Source organism: Lepisosteus oculatus, chromosome 26 (genome assembly GCF_040954835.1).
Source record: "Lepisosteus oculatus isolate fLepOcu1 chromosome 26, fLepOcu1.hap2, whole genome shotgun sequence".
NCBI lineage: Eukaryota > Metazoa > Chordata > Actinopteri > Semionotiformes > Lepisosteidae > Lepisosteus > Lepisosteus oculatus.
In genome coordinates, this window is record NC_090721.1 from 3,959,037 (window position 1) to 3,976,548 (window position 17,512).

A 17,512-nucleotide genomic window follows, 5' to 3' on the forward strand; every position below is an offset into this window, starting at 1 on the left:
TGGTAAAACATAAGGCCTAACATAAACGACATAGAAAAAAGACCAATCAGTATTTTGGAGGTGTAAATTGATAAGGTTCCCTGCCAAACTGTCAGTAACTGTAACTGTTCATCGTGTGTTTTGGACAATTCCAATTGTGGAAATTCTGGTAGAAAAGATTCCATTGGTGACAAGTACCTTCAAAACTTAGTTGAGTCCAGTTATTATACCATCACTTTTAAAAACAGGGCTATTTTCTAATCTATCATTAGATCAAACAGTTCAAGTTAACTGATGAGCAGTTCAAACATTTAAACAGCTTAAACAGTTCATGTTAATAAATACCGGTTCAGGCCATAAGAAACTAGTTGTTAATTTCTACTGCAACTCACAGAAATGTCCACTATGATTTGCAAAACTTTTTTTTAAAATAGTATCTAGGTTAGTGCTGGCTGTAATTGAAACTTGAACATCAATGTCTTTATTAGAAGCATACGTCCCTTTAATGTGGTACAATACAGAAAATAAAACTGGACTACATATTCTGCACAGTTTGCATTCATAAATTCCGACAGCTTTTAATGTGTTGGTTTGGCTTTTTAATCTGGAGATACTGGAGAGCACCTTGAAAAGTAATGTTTAGACCTGGATATATGCCAGCATTTTTTAAGTTCATTCTTTCTCCTGGAAAATGTATTGAGAATAGGAAGGCCTAATGGAACTTTCATTTCATCTTATTTTGTTTATTGAGGGGATTTAGCAGGAAGAAGGCATTTGTATATTTTCAGGTGGGGAGCTGCGTCAGCATGCATAGGCTGCAAAGGAACAAGTAATAGGTTTATTCCCTGCTGAAAGGAGAAGAAAGAAAACACAACGTTTCGGCTGTGGAGCGTTGTGTTTGATATGTTTTCTACAACAATCCGAGGGATGTTCTGAATTGTCTCATACAGAGAGGCCTATAAGGTTGTTTTCTGGTGAACTTAAAAAAGCACCAGTATGACTAACTTTCCCTGCACTGATCATACCAGAGGAACTTCCCTATTTTCTTACATCTCTGGATTTTAAATAAGAAAACATATTTTACAGTGGTGCAACACTGTCTTGAAGCCTGAAATGTGTGAAGTCTGATGATTTTGCAAACCATATCCTATGCTATGTAGTTCTAGAGATGCATTGGTACCACAAACAGTACATTTTGCTTTTTTTCAGGACTGTTTTCCAAAAGCTCTCACAGCATTATTATAAGAGCATCTTTAAAAGCTGTTAGAACAGTGTCATTTTCATTCCAATGACTTTGCATTTAAAAAACATTCAGAAAGTTAAACATCACGCTCATTGCAGTTTGCACTGACAGTCAGGCTGAATTAAACTTCCCTTTGGCAGTGCGTATGGGTACGTATTGCTATTTTGAGAAGAACTTCCCACATAGACAGGAATGATGTGGGGACGTCTCTACAATACAAATTTCTTTTTATACATACTAAGTGGCGTCTTCTTTTAAAGCTAAATCTGCCCAAACTATTTTTTTCATGTTTGCTTTCAACCCCTGTGGACTTTCATTTGGCTAGAATATAGAATAGTTAAGGGAAAAAGAATGAGAGTCTATGAGAGTACTGGACTTTAAATGCGTATGAGGGGGGCTGCTGTACTGCATTCATTCTGGGACAGCGTTATGGCCCCTGTGGTGCACTATATACCAATGATACTTCATGTATCAACACTGTTTTGGATCACAATTAACATTTCTTAAATACTGGATTTATTGCCCTTGCAGGCTTGTTAGTTGGCATTGCGCCCTCAGTGCAAAAGTGGAGTTAAAGAAAGATGGGTAAAACGAGGGACAGAGAGACAAGAGGCAAAAGGCATGAAACGTGATGTTCCATAACTTGTTTGGCCCCGATATTGGAAGGGGATCTCATTGGTCAAGACCAGGCAGCAGGCAGATAAGGAAACCCGAAGGAGTGACATCATCAGAATATGCAAATGAGACAGCAATGTTATAAGAGCCTGGGAGGTGGCTGAAATCTGACAAGGGACTGCAAACAGCATGAAGACACAACACACAATAAAAGGGGCAATCAAGCCATTAATTAGCACTTTCCTTGCAGAATAAAGGAGACTACAGAAGCAAAGGTGAGCACTTAAATTAGTCAATATAACTTCCACAGCTGATAAGGGCTTTATTTGATATTCCTCAATATATAATGTTTTTAAGTTTTTTTAAAAAAATGAAATCTACACAGAATATGGATAAACGGGCTTTAATAAAAATAATGGAGGAAAACTTTGATAGTTTAACTAAACTAGCTTTACAGTATCTGCACAGAATTAAAATAATTAATTTAATTAATCACCTTACGTACCGTAAGACAAACTAGTAAGTTGTGGTTTTACTGCACTGCATAATGTAAACTCTCAAATAAACACTTTAATAAGTTCTATATGAATTTCAGTACGAGTGTATCTTTTATTAGCTTATTAAGCGGTTTTTAAATGAAAAGGGCATTTGCTTCGCTTACAATAGTTTCACTTCCTCATTCTTGGAAAAAAACCTCAGCTTTTACTATAAGCAACGGCAAAGAAGTCTTTTATTTGGAATAATGCAAAAGAGACCATTTTGCATCGTGCACTCAAACCGCAGGGGGTACAATCATAAACGTGATGGGAGACATGTTCAAGTTTTAAATGAATCCCAAATTAGACTTATTTTAATTTCCATGGGTATTTTTGGACACTTCACCACCAATGATTTTTACATGTACAGCATAATGTAACTTCCCACCAAACTGAGAGGCAGAAAAACAAATATAAACACCGTATCACTACTTTATTGAAGCTTGCTTGTATATTTCAATACACTACTAAGTGTAAGAGATGTCACACCTAGAAATGAAAATCTTAGACTGAAAAACAGCCTACGTATGTCACAAAACCAATTTTAGAAATGACGTTTTTTAAGTGGTAAAGACTATTGAGAGAAAAACCTATGCAAGTAATTGAATTCAATACCATTTTTTTTTTCATGTTCAGGCTGAGAATGGACCGTGACGTCTGGGTGATTTTCTGAACAGGCTTGTACTCTGGACAGGATATCATCATATACTGTAAGTTCGTTATAGAGACACTACAGTATAGATGATGTACTATCCAGGGTTTCATCCTCCTTCTGGACAAATGCACTGGATGAGGGGGAACGGAACAGGCCCTGCGCTCTCCCGGGGGAGGTGACGAAACCGTTACCATTACTGAGCTTTAGTAATGGTAAGGGTTATGTCGCCTCTTCTCAAACGCTTCAGAAGAGGGCACGCCCATGCCAGCAGCTCAGTGAGAACAGATGGGCAAAGTGTGAGCCATGACAGTGCAATTTAAATGACTGTACAACAGAACTATTTAATAAACATCTGATAACAATTTCCTCGTCACTGTTTATTTACAGGCGCTGTAAGACAAGTGATATAAACATATACAGCAGGAGTAAATACATTAACCATCTTTTTTTCCCCAAGGGAAATAAAAAAATCTTCTTGGACAAATTCTAGGCATTCATAGCGACTTCAAACACTGGCTCTAATGTTGTGTGAATTTGGCCCTTTGGCGTGTGAAACTCAAGTATAGTTGGTCCATTCAACCATTTCAAAAGGATGAGTTCAAACCATGTATACACATAATACTAGCCCAGTTTTTTACAAATGTAAGATGTAACTTTAATTTTTCAAAAGTGTGTGTGGAGGGGGGGGTTATTGTAATGTATTAAACATGTAATTTGCAGAGCACAGGTGGTCAAAAATTACTTCAAAACACAAACTGCATTCAGAATGTGGAAATATTTTAATGTTCTGTAATGCACGAGAGCTGTTAATCTTAGGGTAATTTTATAAGGACGTAAAAATGCCATATTGTAATAACAAGAATATTTTTGTTTGGGTTATTGGGTAATAAGTTTGGGTTATTATAAATCATTTATAATTAAAAAAATACCGGGGGAATAAGGGTTTATGATATACAGGACTTAAGATGCAATGTGCGTTAGCGATATCATATATGCACATGGGCGATATCCCCTAGAGAAAATTTACAACCTGTATAATTACTGTGTCATCTGAAAAGCCAAGGCTGATGCACATTATTTATGTATGCACAAGCCTTTTAGAAATTCAAGACCAGCAAAGCAACCATTTCATTTGTGGTTTCATAAATCACTGTCAAAAACGCACTCTTTTCAGTAGTATTTTTTTGTGACTGGAAACTTATAACCACCACATTAAACAACGTAAATACTTTCTTCATGGAACCGTGTTCACCATCACCGTGTAGAACAGAATGTTTTTTTCCCATCTCCAACTGTTTTGTTCTTTATGTAGTTGACTAAAAAACGTTGCCCTTGATAGGTCTAAACAGTCTGTAGCAACAACAGGGTAACACAACATTTGAGACATCTTCTACATCTGCCTTCAGTAACAAAGGGGCATCTTATCAGTGCAGCGCAGAAAATGATTTTTAATTAATTAATTCATCCAACGATTCATTTTCTCGCCACTTCTTCCAATTCAGGGGCACAGGGGAGCTAAGGCAATACAAATGAGTGAAAAAGTCCAAACATTTAAAAATCAAGCAAGCTGATCCAAACCTACTGCCAATGGAGATCTGCTCTGAAACGCCTGGGCTTGCTGGATTCTCTAATGAGGCAGTGATCACCAATTGTGAAAGTTTGCACTAAAGCGTAACCTAACACCTTTTTCAACATCAGTGATATCACAAAAGGTAAAAAAGAGCTTCTGATGAATTATTGGCACCTATCACTAGCGTGCAACATTCTTCCCATTTCCTCAGAGCCTGCCATTTCGTCCAGTTTGTCAGAAAAGGCCGTAATATCAATAACCAGGCATTAAAACAAATTACACAAAAGGGAATCTTCTACACATAATACATTATACGGTATATCAGCATTATTGGGCTGTTTACCTGCAAAGACGACAACATCATCATTCTTGCAGAATTATGTTTGGATACAGCTGATCAAAACCTGCAAGCTGAAAGCCTTTCAGTCGCTTTCTGAGGTTTAAACTGCGCACTATAACTGAACCCTAGCATTTAACGTCTTAAAATAATCCACATATTACAAACCAGTAAATATTAACAAGACGGGAATGAAAAGGGCCTTTGTGAGTTTTATAGATGCACGTTTTCATATTTTTCAGAGAAGAATTTAATGAATGAATATTTGAAAGTTCATACCTGCTCTGGTATGGATCACCAAAATCTGTAAGTTAAAGGCTTAGAAGTTAATCATTCTAAATTCTACAATTAATCAATTGAAACTGCCCTTTGACCGATCTCAGAAGCTAGGAATTTTGTTCTTAAGTGATCAACCTGGAATGGAACAGCTTTAGGCGCTTAACTCTGTTATTTGTCACGAGGATGTCCTTGGAACAGCAGCTAAAAACTTAAGAGAAAAAAAAAACGTTTCCAAATTGCATCAGATCTTCTGTATATCTGATCTATTTTCCAGGGCAGGTTCTGTCTCATTAGGGAGGCGATGGAGTTCTCTGCCCCGAGCAGTTTTATCAGCCACTGCAAGCACGCGGAGAGTCAGGGGAGGCAGCCGGGCGCGCATCCAGCGCGTGGCTGAGGGCGTCCCAGTTTATTTATCTGCAGACTCCCAGGTTAGTGGGACGCTGCCGCCCGAGGGCTGATTTCAAGGGCTGTGGGAGGACAGATAGCCACCTTCCAGAGCCTTCCCCTCCACCCCTCACACCCTCATTCACAGCACCGACACCCCATAACCCCCCTCCCCCCCAGACTCTTAAAACTGGGACTTCCATGGCAGCAGTGCATTGCATCACCCATTAATTCCTGCTATTTCTTGCACGTTGCCTGTCCAAATTACATGTCTTCTCTGTTCTTTCTACAACTGCTGCCCGGTATCTCCCCGATCCCAGGATCATTACTGGACAGTTTTTGAGGAGTCTGCATCTGCACGCCCATGGGTGTGTGGGGTTTTCTCCAGGTAGTCCATTTCCTCCCATCACCCACCCAAAAACTGCTCTGGTTAGCCAACGAAAACGTAAGTAATGATAATTACGGTGGACCACCCGAACAAAACAAAGGGCAGAAAATTGCTATGCCACCTTAAACAGTTACATTCTAGTTTTTAGCAGCCAGGATGAAACAAATCATCAGTGTTGGAGCACAGCTCCACTGTTTGAGTGCCTTTAATAATTACAATCAGCAAGTCTTAGTGATGGCACCGTGGTGCTACATAGGCTGAGAAGGAGGAAACCGTTCTAAGAGTCTTCTTTAAATAATAAAGAGTCATTTACACTGGTCTCCTGGGCCTCCTATTTCTTCACTTTGATGGATATCCTCATCTTGACTTCACACAGGAAGATGTGCTTCAGGTCTTCTGCTGCCTCCCGAGCAATCCTGTTGATCACCTGACCTCTGTGCCCAATCACCATTTTCTATAGTCCAAAGAAAAGGTAGACACTCACAACTTCTATCAATGTGGTAGACAGGCTCTTAACTCCGTTGTGCTTTTCTACTATTGCTCTGCCCTTGATTAATTATGGCTCACTTAGCTCCTCGTAACATTTGTCCAAAACACAGGGGTGATTCAAATGCTTTTCTAATGGGATTCACTAAAATGTTTTTTACAGAAACAGGTCTCTCTACAATGTATAATGTTTCTTCTTCCGGTACAATGTAGAAATTCAAGGCTGTAACAAAATTCTGTATATTTATACTTTATTATATTTGTGATCGTGCTTGAAGATCTTCCCCCAGAATGATACCTGTACATACAGATAAATCCAGCTTATCGTGTTTTCTAGAAACCAGGTGAGAAACAAAGGACCCTTAGCGACTCATGAGGAAACAAATGCAAGGATGTTAGCTGAGAAATATCAAGCTTCAGATGGATTTACGGTAAGTAACACTATTTTTCATGGTAAGCAGAGAGCAAGAGAGAATATGATCACACTGGATTTACAGTTTGTGGCCAGGGCTGAGCTGTGAGGACTGAATTTTCCATATACAGACTCCCTGAGCCTATTTTCTAAAAAACAAGAAGCACGCTCTTTCATGTTACATTCTGCGATGACAAAAGCCCTCATAACCTGCCATTGGATTATGCAAAACATTTTTTTAACAAACAGGTCTCATTATATAATTTGAATCAACAGGAGACAAATACCTCCTTGCTTCCTTCCCTCTCCCTCACCGCAATCTACTTTTTTGTGACCCTCTCCTGATGGGAAATTTAATAACAGACATGAGAAATGCTTCTGATTCATCCTTCAGTAGGTTATCTATACTCCACAGTGGGACGCACAGTGAATTATAATGAAGCCACGCTTCTAAAGTTGTTGAAGGAGGCCCCATGTACAGCTGCTCACTCACCATGTGGCTTTCTTTCTTCACATACATCTTTAGATATATTTTTAGCTCCCCACTCTCTCCTTCCTCCCACATCTCAATAGTCTATAATTAAAACAAACAAAAAAAAAATCACCAGCAATAAACAAGACACAAATCCGAAATGGTATTGATCGATAAAAAACGGACAGATTGCAGCTGGGCCCAGGAGGGCCCTGGCGGTGATACACAACTGGCAGGGTGCCCGCTGAAGCAGGGTGGAACTGGTCCACCAAGGGGCTCCTCGCTTTCCTGCAAAGAGTGACACCTGACAGTTCCTGCACGCTTCTAGTGGTGTCAGCGAGAAGTCGGACTCATCCCTCAATCACCCCCTGCCTCTCCTGTCAGGAGCTCTGGGGCTAAGTACACTGTAAATGGCAATTCCAAACTTTTTAAAAAGGCATGCAATATAAAGCGTTGAGTTCTGATATTTTCAGAATTTTCACATAGCCTTAACAGTGGAAAACTTAAGGTTCAAAGTAATACCTTAGGCATGCGTTTTTGTCTACCGCCGTACTGCAAACTATCATTTCGAAAAAGAAAAGCCAGAGTGGCAGTCTGCAGTAGTGAGTCCTCACATCTGACCTTTACAATCTCTGCAGGGACTGTGCAGCAGAAAACTTCCAGAGAGAGCATTTCTGGAGCATTGCTGCTGCTCCCCATGTTAAAGCTGTGATCGGACAGCTCAGGGGGCAGCGCTACAGCCTGGGTTGAGGAATGAAGGGGGTGGCAGTTCGTGCACCGAGAATGACCACTGTGGCACCTATTACCTGAGAGATGTTGTATGGTACTTCCTGCGGCAGGTACTCCAGTAACTTCTCCCGCACAGCGTTGCCGCAGATCTCCTCTGGGCTCTGGTCGGTCAGCACGTCACTGTGGTACTGCCAGGGTCCAGGCTTGGCCCCCAAGACCAGGTACCTCTGCAGTGCACACAACAGCCCCAATAAAGAACGCCCACCCTATTGTAGGAGTCTCTGCAACACACACTACTGTTTACGTCCACCGGCCACTACAATTTACCTTAAGTGTTTCCACTTCTCCCTGTTCGATGGCGGACAACATGAAGACATCCCGAAAGTGCGGCCAGCCATGCCTGGACCTGAGAGAGCTCAGGTCGTCGTTGCTCAGCTCTCCTTTCGGAGCATCACCCAGCCTCACGTTCTCAGCAGCGGCCTGCCCAGGGCCAGCTGGGCCCTCTGACGCAGACGTCTCCACCTCTCTGTCTTCAGGCTCCGGCGCCCCGATTTCTGCATTGGCTGTCTGGCCCCGAGGCTCCACCTTCACAGAGTCTCTCTTCCCGGTTTCCGGTTTTAACACTGAGCGAATTCTCAGTTTTCTTCCATTCACTGTTCCTCCAGTCAGCTCAGTGGCTATGTCCAGGAGCATGCTCTTGTTCTTTAACAAATCTACCTAAAATGCACAATATTGCACAGTGGAAGAAGAATGCGTTATTTTATAACCTCTGCAATGCAGGCAGCTCAGTGCACCTCCCTATCCTTTATTCCTTTTATTTTGTTTCTCATGAGCATAAAACAAAATCCTTTTTTTGTTTCTTTTAAACCTTCACAACCACCCTACATAATCAGTTGGCTCAGCCACAGTTTTGGTACCTTATTGAGGACAAGAACAGATGGGATGTGTGGATTGCTGGCCAAACACTTCAGCACCTCAAAAGACAGTTTGCTGCGAGTCCAGTGATCCGACACGTCTACCAGAACCAGAACTGTAACGGCAAAGATAGAAAAAAAATGAACTATCCTATTTTGTTCTGTAACTATGATGTAGTTATGTAATGATGTCGTCTCTCCAAAAGGCTGTTTATAAGCCAGGTGTTGTCTTACCTAAATTGGCCTCCTGGACTGAATCCCAAGGATCCACAAGGAGAGACTGCTCCAGCTGGTGCCTGCGAGACAAATGCATCAATGTCCTCAGCTCCCTCACTAATAATCTCTTTTATTAATCTCTTTATTTCATTTAAGACACAAATGAAACCCAGGCAGACGTGCATCTATGAGGGAAAAGAGGAGCCACTACTATACTCAGAAAGATGTGGGGCTACTTTTGGAGAAACAGCTACCTTCATGCAGGTTTATTAAGTGGATGAAGCAGGAAGCAGTTAAGAGATCTTGGATCAATCACCTCCTACCAAACAGACCAGCTATATGGGCCAAATGGCCTTTGCTTATTTAAAATCTATTCTGTACGAAGCACAAAAAAAATGGAAGATCTCAACTGTCAAAGCTGTAAAATAGTCAAATAGTCATTAAGTTTTTATTTACACCTCAACCATACAGCATAGATTTCACCTACTAAATGGAAGGCCAATTCAATATCAACAGGCACAACATCATGTTAGTTCTGCATTGTGCCCTGCCTGCAACAGATATAGATTTACCCATTTTGGGATACAAAAAGAAAAACATTGATCATTTACTGCAGATTGTAAGTTGTGCCGTTTAAACTGAATGCTGTGCAGTTACTGGTGGCTTACTTCTTTACTTTGGAAGGTGTAGTGAGACCAGGAGTGTCCAACAAAATCTAAAGAGAAGAACAACAAACCAAAGAGAGGTAAAAAATAGGGGAAAATAGCATTAGAGTACTCTACAATAATTTCACAAAACAAAATCTTTTAAGTAATGGTTATTTTAAAAGTCTCTGTATAATAGCAGCCAAAGGAAACTTAGGAAACTATTAATACGATGAAATATTTCTACTGCTGCATATCAGCAGCAAATACTCACAAGCTGGGTGTCATTATCAGTGATGATGCCCTGTGCACTGGATCGCGTGGTGTGAACCTTCTGTGACACAGGAAACACCTGAGTGAAATCACATGAAGAACACAAGGTTTCCTTTCAACCCCGAAAATACATACAAAACCAATGCAGTCACGTATGGCACACAGAACACAGCAATGCAAACCTTTTAGAGTCTGGCGTGTCATCTACTCTGTGTAAATCATGAGCACTGTTAAACAAGGATCTAAACTAGAACAAGCTGAACAGGCAGTATCCTGAACAAAACTGTAATATTTAAAACCGCTGATGTACTCTCTAGCCCCACTTTGACATCAAATCCAAGGGGAATATACAGAGGTGACCTTTATTCTCTAAAAGAGGGCTTTGCACTTGGTTTATGGGTGTCACCCCTGCACGTGCTCTGTACCTTTCTCCCAAGGAGCTGGTTGGACAAAGTCGATTTCCCAGCATTTGGGGCTCCAATGACAGCCACCCTCAGCACCTTCGGATTCTCTGGCTGGTTCGGGCGGTTGATCAGCAGGGACCTATGCTCAGCTGGGAGAGAAAGAGGTTTTCCGTCCTTCAGCTTTCCTGAACCGGCGGAGATGACGGAAACGTCCCCTGTCTAAAAGGGGTGCTGCTATCCCGAAGTGGTGTGGCACCACTGCCTCTAAGCTCTGTCAGGCTGGGTTTGAGCCCAGCTTGAGGAGTCTGTGCAGTTCTCTGGAGACCTCATACAGCCACAAGAACATACAGGTTGTGTTTGATTGCCCTCTCTGAGGGGGTGGGAGGTGGTGGTCTGTAGTGGCCAAGTACTGGTTGTTCCCAGTACAACAAGTACCTGTCTATGAGACTACAGGAACAAAAACCTAACCAAATAAGCTCAAAGAGGCACAAACGAGAGAAGGACAGCAATGCTTCTGATGTTCCAATGCTTCTGCTCACACATAAAACCCATGCGATCTCTCCCTATCAGGCTTCAGACTCTTCCCACAAATGTCAGGGGTTCATGCTGCTGCAGTTCATGTACCAGATCATGAACGCAGCAGGTTAATCTCATTCGTGCGGTCACTAAAACAACAAGCAAGGCAACATGTGTCCAATTTCAGCAACCACTTCTAACCTGTTTCAGCTTTTAAGCAGCCCTGGAGGTCACTGTTCCAAGACTGGGTCATTTAAATTTCAAAAAACATTGGAGAAAAAAAACGACTCTCACTTCTTCCAACACCCTGTTAACGAAGCAATTAACACAATTCGAGCACAATTTTGCCTACTTTTTATGTAGGAAAAAAGCAGGGAAACGAGTCGTCCTATTTTTTAGACTACGAGGAAGGTAACCTCGGCTGTGTTTCGAACGAGATAACAGCTACCGTTACTTGGCGAGACTGAAGGCACACGGTGACAGAGCCCGTCGTCACTTTCTCCTGCCTTGACACCGACAAGACTGTCCAGGGCGGTCTCCGTTCCGAAACAGCAGACTGGCAGGCGAACAACAGTCTGCCGAGCGCTTTCTGGAAGACAGCGAAAACTACCACCTTAAAACCTAAAAAGGTACTTCTTGAGAGTCGTTGATTTGTTTCTGAATGAACGTTTAGCAACAGCTGGTACCTTTACTTGAATATATTCTATAAACCATGCCAATTCATATATGAAGTTGTATATTTGATCACAAGCTGTGAAGTGGTATTTTATTTTAGTCCGTTGAATCATACGGGAATTTCTAGTTTACATCATGCGATTACAAGCGCACTAATTGCTCATATACATTTAAGCCGAAGAACAATCAAATTACGTTGGAATTAAATGATGAACTAAGAATCAATAAACGTTATTACATTTTTGGGTGTATATATATATATTCTGTTTTTCAGAGAAAGTTTTAGCGCATGTTTAAACAACATTGCTACTTCTAATAAAACAGTAATAATAACAATCGATTCAATACATTTTCTAATCTAATTAGCACACTGACCTGATTTAAGAAACAATGGCGCATTAATGACCGATGAAGAAGCGAAACGCAAGGTCTTCCGAAATAACGAGATACAGAAAGTGGAACTCATTGTCGGGTATTAATTTCTAACCCTCTGTGATTAGTACAATCTAGATAGTTCAGATCCAAAACAGACTATAATTGGAAGGTTATTACATCGTTCCTATTTGTTTACCACACGTTCACATTTTCTGAAGGGCGCAGACATATTGGTTGACAAAGGATTGTGGGATTGGTTTAAGTAAGAGCGATTTCAAAAGGCATTTGGACTTCAGCGGCAAATCTGCAGCGCCCCCTAGCAGCGATAGCGAGGAACTACGCCAGCGCCAACAGTTCAGTGCGAAACGTCTTCTGTTGGTTTCGTCCAACAGGGATCACAAGCTCTGACTAGTTGAAAGACTAAGCTCAACAATAAGGAAACCCATCTTCTGAAGTACGGATTTACGGGCTTTCCGGCGTAATTTCCGGTGGAAATTAATATTTTTGGCACGGCTAATAATTTGATTCTGGGCCAAAGTTATAATAAAAATGCCTTTATTGAGGTAGCTTTTTTCTGCAACATAGAAATGAGCTCACCGTGTGGTCACTCTGTTTGACTGCTGAATATAATTAGCATTCCGGATTAGGAAATAGCTGGGTAAGCGTAAAAACAGCCTGTTTTGTCTTTACCTATGATGATTAGGTAATGTTGGCCGAACGATAGTTGACCGTCACAAACGCGACACATTTGCAACACTAAAGCCAAGTATGATATGACAGCACGGGATCGGCGCTGTTGTGCACTGGAAGAGGTTTTGTGAGAATCCATCTATCCGTTTTATAGCCGCTTCTTCAAATTCGGAGTCACTGGGGAGTCAGAGTCATCAAGCAATGGGCACAAGGCAGGGTACAGCCTGGATCGCAGGGCACACACAGACACACACTCACTCACACCTGGGCCAGTTTTCCCTGAAGCCAATTAACCTACTAGCATGTCTTTAGACTGTGGGAGGAAAATGGAGCACCCAGAGGAAACCCACACGAACACGGTAGAACATGCAAACTCCACACAGACAGCACCCTAGGTCTGGAATTGAACGCAGGGCCTCAGCGCTACGTGGTAGCAATGCTGACCACTGCTCCACTGTGCTGCCCTTGTCTGAGAACCTCAGCCTCAAATTCCAAAGGATAAATAGTTCTGCGCCTTTCTGTGCAGCAGACTGTCCAGACTCCTCACTACACCCACTATGACTACTATAACCTGACCACAATTACTGTGACTATGACTATATATGAGTTTAACTCAGTCATTGTAAAAATGCTCAGCTGGGAGGTCAATGGGACTGCTCATTGAAAAACAGTATTGTGTGGAAAGACAAAAGAATTGTTCATTTAAAGAAAAAGATACTGTAGACAGACTAGTTTGGTAACATATTTTGATCTGAAGTAAGAGAACTGTTTTATTGCGCCTTGGTATTGGGACCACCTTGTATCTCATACATTAAATACATCGCGATTTATACAGAACACTTTTGAGTTTTATAGATCGGATAATTACTATGTGGAAATAGCTATTTTTTGTTCTATGCTTCACATGGAAATGATTTTGTGCTTCTGTGCTCCTAAAAAAGAACACTGTCTTTGTTCCAAAACATGACTATAAATCTAAGCCTTCCCATATGAGTGTTCCCTTTTTCCCAAATAACAGTCTGGTTCTCTTTTTACATGCTGATTATAAAAGGGCTAAATTACAATGCACTATGGTTTAGCATAAGACACCTCATGCTTCAGATGTGTTTTTGAGTCACAAGGTCAAAATCTGAGTCCCTTTGTAAGCAACTTGAAGCAGCCTGTCTAATAATAGATCAAACCATGGAATGTTATTGTCGTTACAGAAAAAAGGTTTTATTAGCGTTTGCATGGCTGATTCATAGATGAAAAGCAGTCCATTAAAGCTATCCACAGCAATTATACATCCCAGAGATCAAATGAGTCAATTAGTCAGTGGAGTTGGGTTTTCTGATCTCTCCGTTATGAAATGCTTAATTACATCAGTTTGCAGTCACTGTTTTTCATTTTTGTAAAATGTGGTGACATTTATTTCAAGAAAGATTCCTAAATGATTTTAGGTACTGAAAAGTAAATATTTTCACTCGCCATTGTGACCGGGCGATCTGTCTAATATCTGGATATTAAATAGCCCAGACCTGAAGCATGAGGCTAAACGTGTGGTCCGAGCCAGCATGGGGACCATGTGATGCCTCTGGCATTTCAGCTGAGGTGGTGGTGCAGTAAAAAAATGAGATCTGTCTCCCTCGTAGGACTGTTTTTTACTCAATGGCACATTGGATTCAGGGTCACACTGGAAAATACCATGTCAATCTCTTTAGAAATCGTAAGAATGGCTATAACAGAGCATACAAACACGTTCGCAGAAAGACGCTACGTACACTCTCTCATGGCGAAGACTTGGCAAAGGAGTATTTCTTGGTCAGAGAAACTTTGAGACGTTGGCATATTGAAGGCGGAGATTTATGGAATATTCAAATAAAAAACAACAAACATGGGCTTTTCCAGTCAGTTCAATTACAGGGCTTTGTCCCTACAATGTCCTTACATGCCTCTTTATCATCTCCAGTTAGATTTACAAAACCCCAGATTCATAATAATTATGTGAAAGGAAACAATCAGCTTCTGGAATGGAATGGCTTGTAGGTGCAGTCCTGCTTTGCATCTGAAATGCATTTCATCAGGAGTGCCCAACCGCAGGCTGTCACTCAATTAATCCGTTTTTATTTTAGGAGTACTTTATAAAAAGATATATTGTAGTATGGTATTATGCAGCACAAAGAAAGAGCAGTTCAGAAAATACAATTGGATAGTGACCAGCTTTAAACAATTTTTTTTGTGAAGGACATAATCACAAAAAAACATTTAAAGCTTTAAATTTAAAGATTTCTTCAAAACCTTTACATTTACAAGACATGTTTAAACAAGACTACTCTCTGGCTTCCACATACTGTTTATTAGGGTACAGGTCTTTAGACCGGATCTGTACCCGGCTGTACTGAATGTAGATCTCTTCGGTGGAAAGGGAAAGTAACTAGAGGCAATTGATGGGAATGGAAGAGAAACCTTAAAGAAAAAGTTCACGTTAACAAGATGGCTATCAGAGTTCTTAACAGTTCAGCTTCAGGGCAGCCTTGTTGTGCTGGGGGGGAATTCACACAACAAGAACTGACATCCCAGAATACACCAAGAGAGTGCTTTCTGCTCTGTCACAAGGCCGTTTCATGTGTCACCTTACTGGAGAGCACTTATATGGTAATTTGACTGCATTAGCTTTACCCTTCAAATAAGCTAAAAAGGCACTACTGAAGCTGAAGGACTCACCATGCACTGTGCATTTATAAGCACACAAAAGCCATTCCAGGAATCTGCATCGTAGGGGCATGATAAAAATTTTGCAGAATTTAGAAAATGAGCAGGAAGGCTGTTCCCCTTTGCCCAATTCCAGTGTTCAGAATTATTTTCTGCGCTTTCAGAAACTCAAAGGTTTTATATTTTAAAGGGGATCCAATAGCAAAACGGGGGGGGGGGGGGGGGGGATTTCTTTACTTACTGCAAGCAAATCAACTGTTTGAATCTGTCCCTAATAGGCTCTCAAAGATAATAACCTCTGACATGTCTCATTTTTCAGACAGTCTCATACTTGGCTGTTTAAAAGCTTCAAATAGATATGTAGTTAAACAGCTGCTGCCATTTTAACCTTGCTCCCGGCAAAAAAAAAACACAACAAAGCTAATGAAATGACAAGAGCTGTATCAGACATAAGCATGACAGAAACAAGTAGTGGGAGGCTTACTGTACTGTACAGTGCATTTGCTAATCCATTACAGATGACTGCTCCCGTAACACACTCTGCACAAGCTGCTGGGCTTTTTATCATGCCTCCTTTAAAAGGGTTTATTAAAATATATATGTATATTCAGGGCTCACTTTGTCATTCTGATTCTCAACACCCCCTCATCAAAAAAAAGTTATAGTCTATCCAGACATGCAATCAATATGACTTGTCTGTGAAGTGGATCAATAATGCTTTCCTTTGAAATCATCAATCATGCCAGGATTGAATATAAAAAGCATAATTAGGAATGCTGTTCTTAAACATCCGGTATTGACTTCTTTCAGGGATGAAGAAAGACACCATTCTGCATCATTAACTTTGTATTATTGCCTGATGGAGCCACTGCAGTGCACGGCCCCTGGCTTTCAGTGATGCTGTGTGATTGGGATTTGAAGCAGATCATTCACTAGATGAGCTTTCAAGAAGGAGGCAAACTTGTGCTTGCAGATACCAATTGGGTAAAGGCCTCATAATCAGCTAGGCTAGGCAAGGAGATGTGCAATTGCTGTGAGGTATCTTACTTTGGTGGTGATCAAGCCAAGCAAATGTGTCTGTTAGTGTAGTGTGGCATTTGTGTGTACAGGACATTGCAGTAAACTTTTTTTCAAAAGAACATTTAGTTTGAACAGATGAGTCAGGAGTTACTTTAATCTACCATTTAGTTGTGTCACTGAATGAAAAGTGGTCTCTGCCATCCAGTTGCAGCCACTGAATATACTGGGGCATCCACTCCCCCTTAGTGAACAAAAGAAAGGTTATGTTATCCAATATGGTTGAATCAATCAATCAATCAAACAATCAATGAATCGATCAGTCAGTCGTTCATTATTTGGTTGCTAGTAGCTTGATGATCTGAGAATCCCATCAAGATCTTTCTTAAAAGATCTTGCGGAATCTGTAAGGAATCAGCCACAATCCTCTGTCTAAAAACTGTTGTAGATATAGACCGTTTAAGGACTAATCAACCTCACGTGAGATGTGGTCGAATACTTGTGTCAGCAGATCGGTATATGAATCGTGTTCATGTAATTTTCAAATACAGCATTTCCTCTTCAAAATCAGCAAGAATTGCTAAAGCTTTGCTTTGTGGTCCTTATAACTTATAACATTGTGGTCCTATAACAGTCAATGGCTTGCAACATTTACATGTGTACAGTATATTTTTAGTTTATTCATACTGTTGGATACAAAACCTCTGGAAGGTATACAGAGCCAGGTATGGAACCAGGTTAAGGTTGCTAAGTAACCTCAGTAAAAAGTAAGACTTGCGTGGCTTTTTAAAAATAGTTTATGTTCCAGACTTGAAAAACATCCAGCGAGGGTTACTCAGGCCCAGAATGGAAAACCAGTGAGCTAAATCCAAGTGTCCTATTCTTCTTTGATCATGATATATGCCTTAACAGCTACGAATTGTATCCCACAAGCACCCAGTGCTTTGACTGCTAGCAGATTTCTGTGATCCTGTATTTTTCGTTATTGTTTTATGCTGTATTTTCACTTTCT

The 17,512-nt window shown here is 40.8% G+C and overlaps 2 protein-coding genes and 2 long non-coding RNA genes across 5 annotated transcripts in view; 3 read left to right on the forward strand and 1 right to left on the reverse strand.

Moving 5' to 3' along the window:
* The first annotated feature begins 1,719 nt into the window (after positions 1-1,719).
* LOC107079937 (uncharacterized) lies at positions 1,720-3,390 on the forward strand. Its single transcript, XR_001480831.2, has 2 exons — positions 1,720-2,112; positions 3,010-3,390. It is a non-coding gene; the product is annotated as an uncharacterized lncRNA (long non-coding RNA).
* A 2,769-nt stretch (positions 3,391-6,159) lies between these two features.
* eral1 (Era-like 12S mitochondrial rRNA chaperone 1) lies at positions 6,160-12,354 on the reverse strand. The gene is made up of 11 exons (XM_015367556.2): positions 12,103-12,354; positions 11,501-11,641; positions 10,558-10,685; positions 10,134-10,211; positions 9,884-9,930; positions 9,234-9,295; positions 9,003-9,115; positions 8,413-8,802; positions 8,163-8,312; positions 7,378-7,458; positions 6,160-6,440 (listed from the first exon to the last, which is right to left on the reverse strand). The coding sequence occupies exons 1-11, from the start codon at positions 12,191-12,193 to the stop codon at positions 6,318-6,320; spliced, it is 1,404 nt and encodes a 467-aa protein (XP_015223042.2). The 5' UTR covers positions 12,194-12,354; the 3' UTR covers positions 6,160-6,317.
* Positions 6,372-9,881, forward strand: LOC138225158 (uncharacterized). Of its 2 annotated transcripts, none has more exons than XR_011183739.1 (3): positions 6,372-6,458; positions 6,810-6,903; positions 9,372-9,881. It is a non-coding gene; the product is annotated as an uncharacterized lncRNA (long non-coding RNA). The 2 variants fall into 2 exon arrangements; XR_011183740.1 differs by lacking the exon at positions 9,372-9,881 and adding an exon at positions 7,995-8,246.
* The window catches only part of fam222ba (family with sequence similarity 222 member Ba), a 38,062-nt gene continuing 32,140 nt past the window's right edge, over positions 11,591-17,512 (forward strand). The window contains exon 1 of the mRNA XM_015367550.2: positions 11,591-11,681. The gene's annotated coding sequence lies outside the window, so the exon portion shown is untranslated. The remainder of the gene's footprint in view (positions 11,682-17,512) is intronic.

What these genes read in the sequence shown, in the direction of transcription:
- eral1 (XM_015367556.2), bottom strand. Translation starts at nt 12,193, where the DNA reads ATGAGTTCCACTTTCTGTATCTCGTTATTTCGGAAGACCTTGCGTTTC. An exon ending in CTGATAATGACACCCAGCTT is followed by an intron (nt 9,931 to 10,133) that starts GTGAGTATTTGC and finishes TCTTCTCTTTAG; the next exon opens with ATTTTGTTGGACACTCCTGG. An exon ending in CTGTTCTTGTCCTCAATAAG is followed by an intron (nt 8,803 to 9,002) that starts GTACCAAAACTG and finishes TGTGCATTTTAG; the next exon opens with GTAGATTTGTTAAAGAACAA.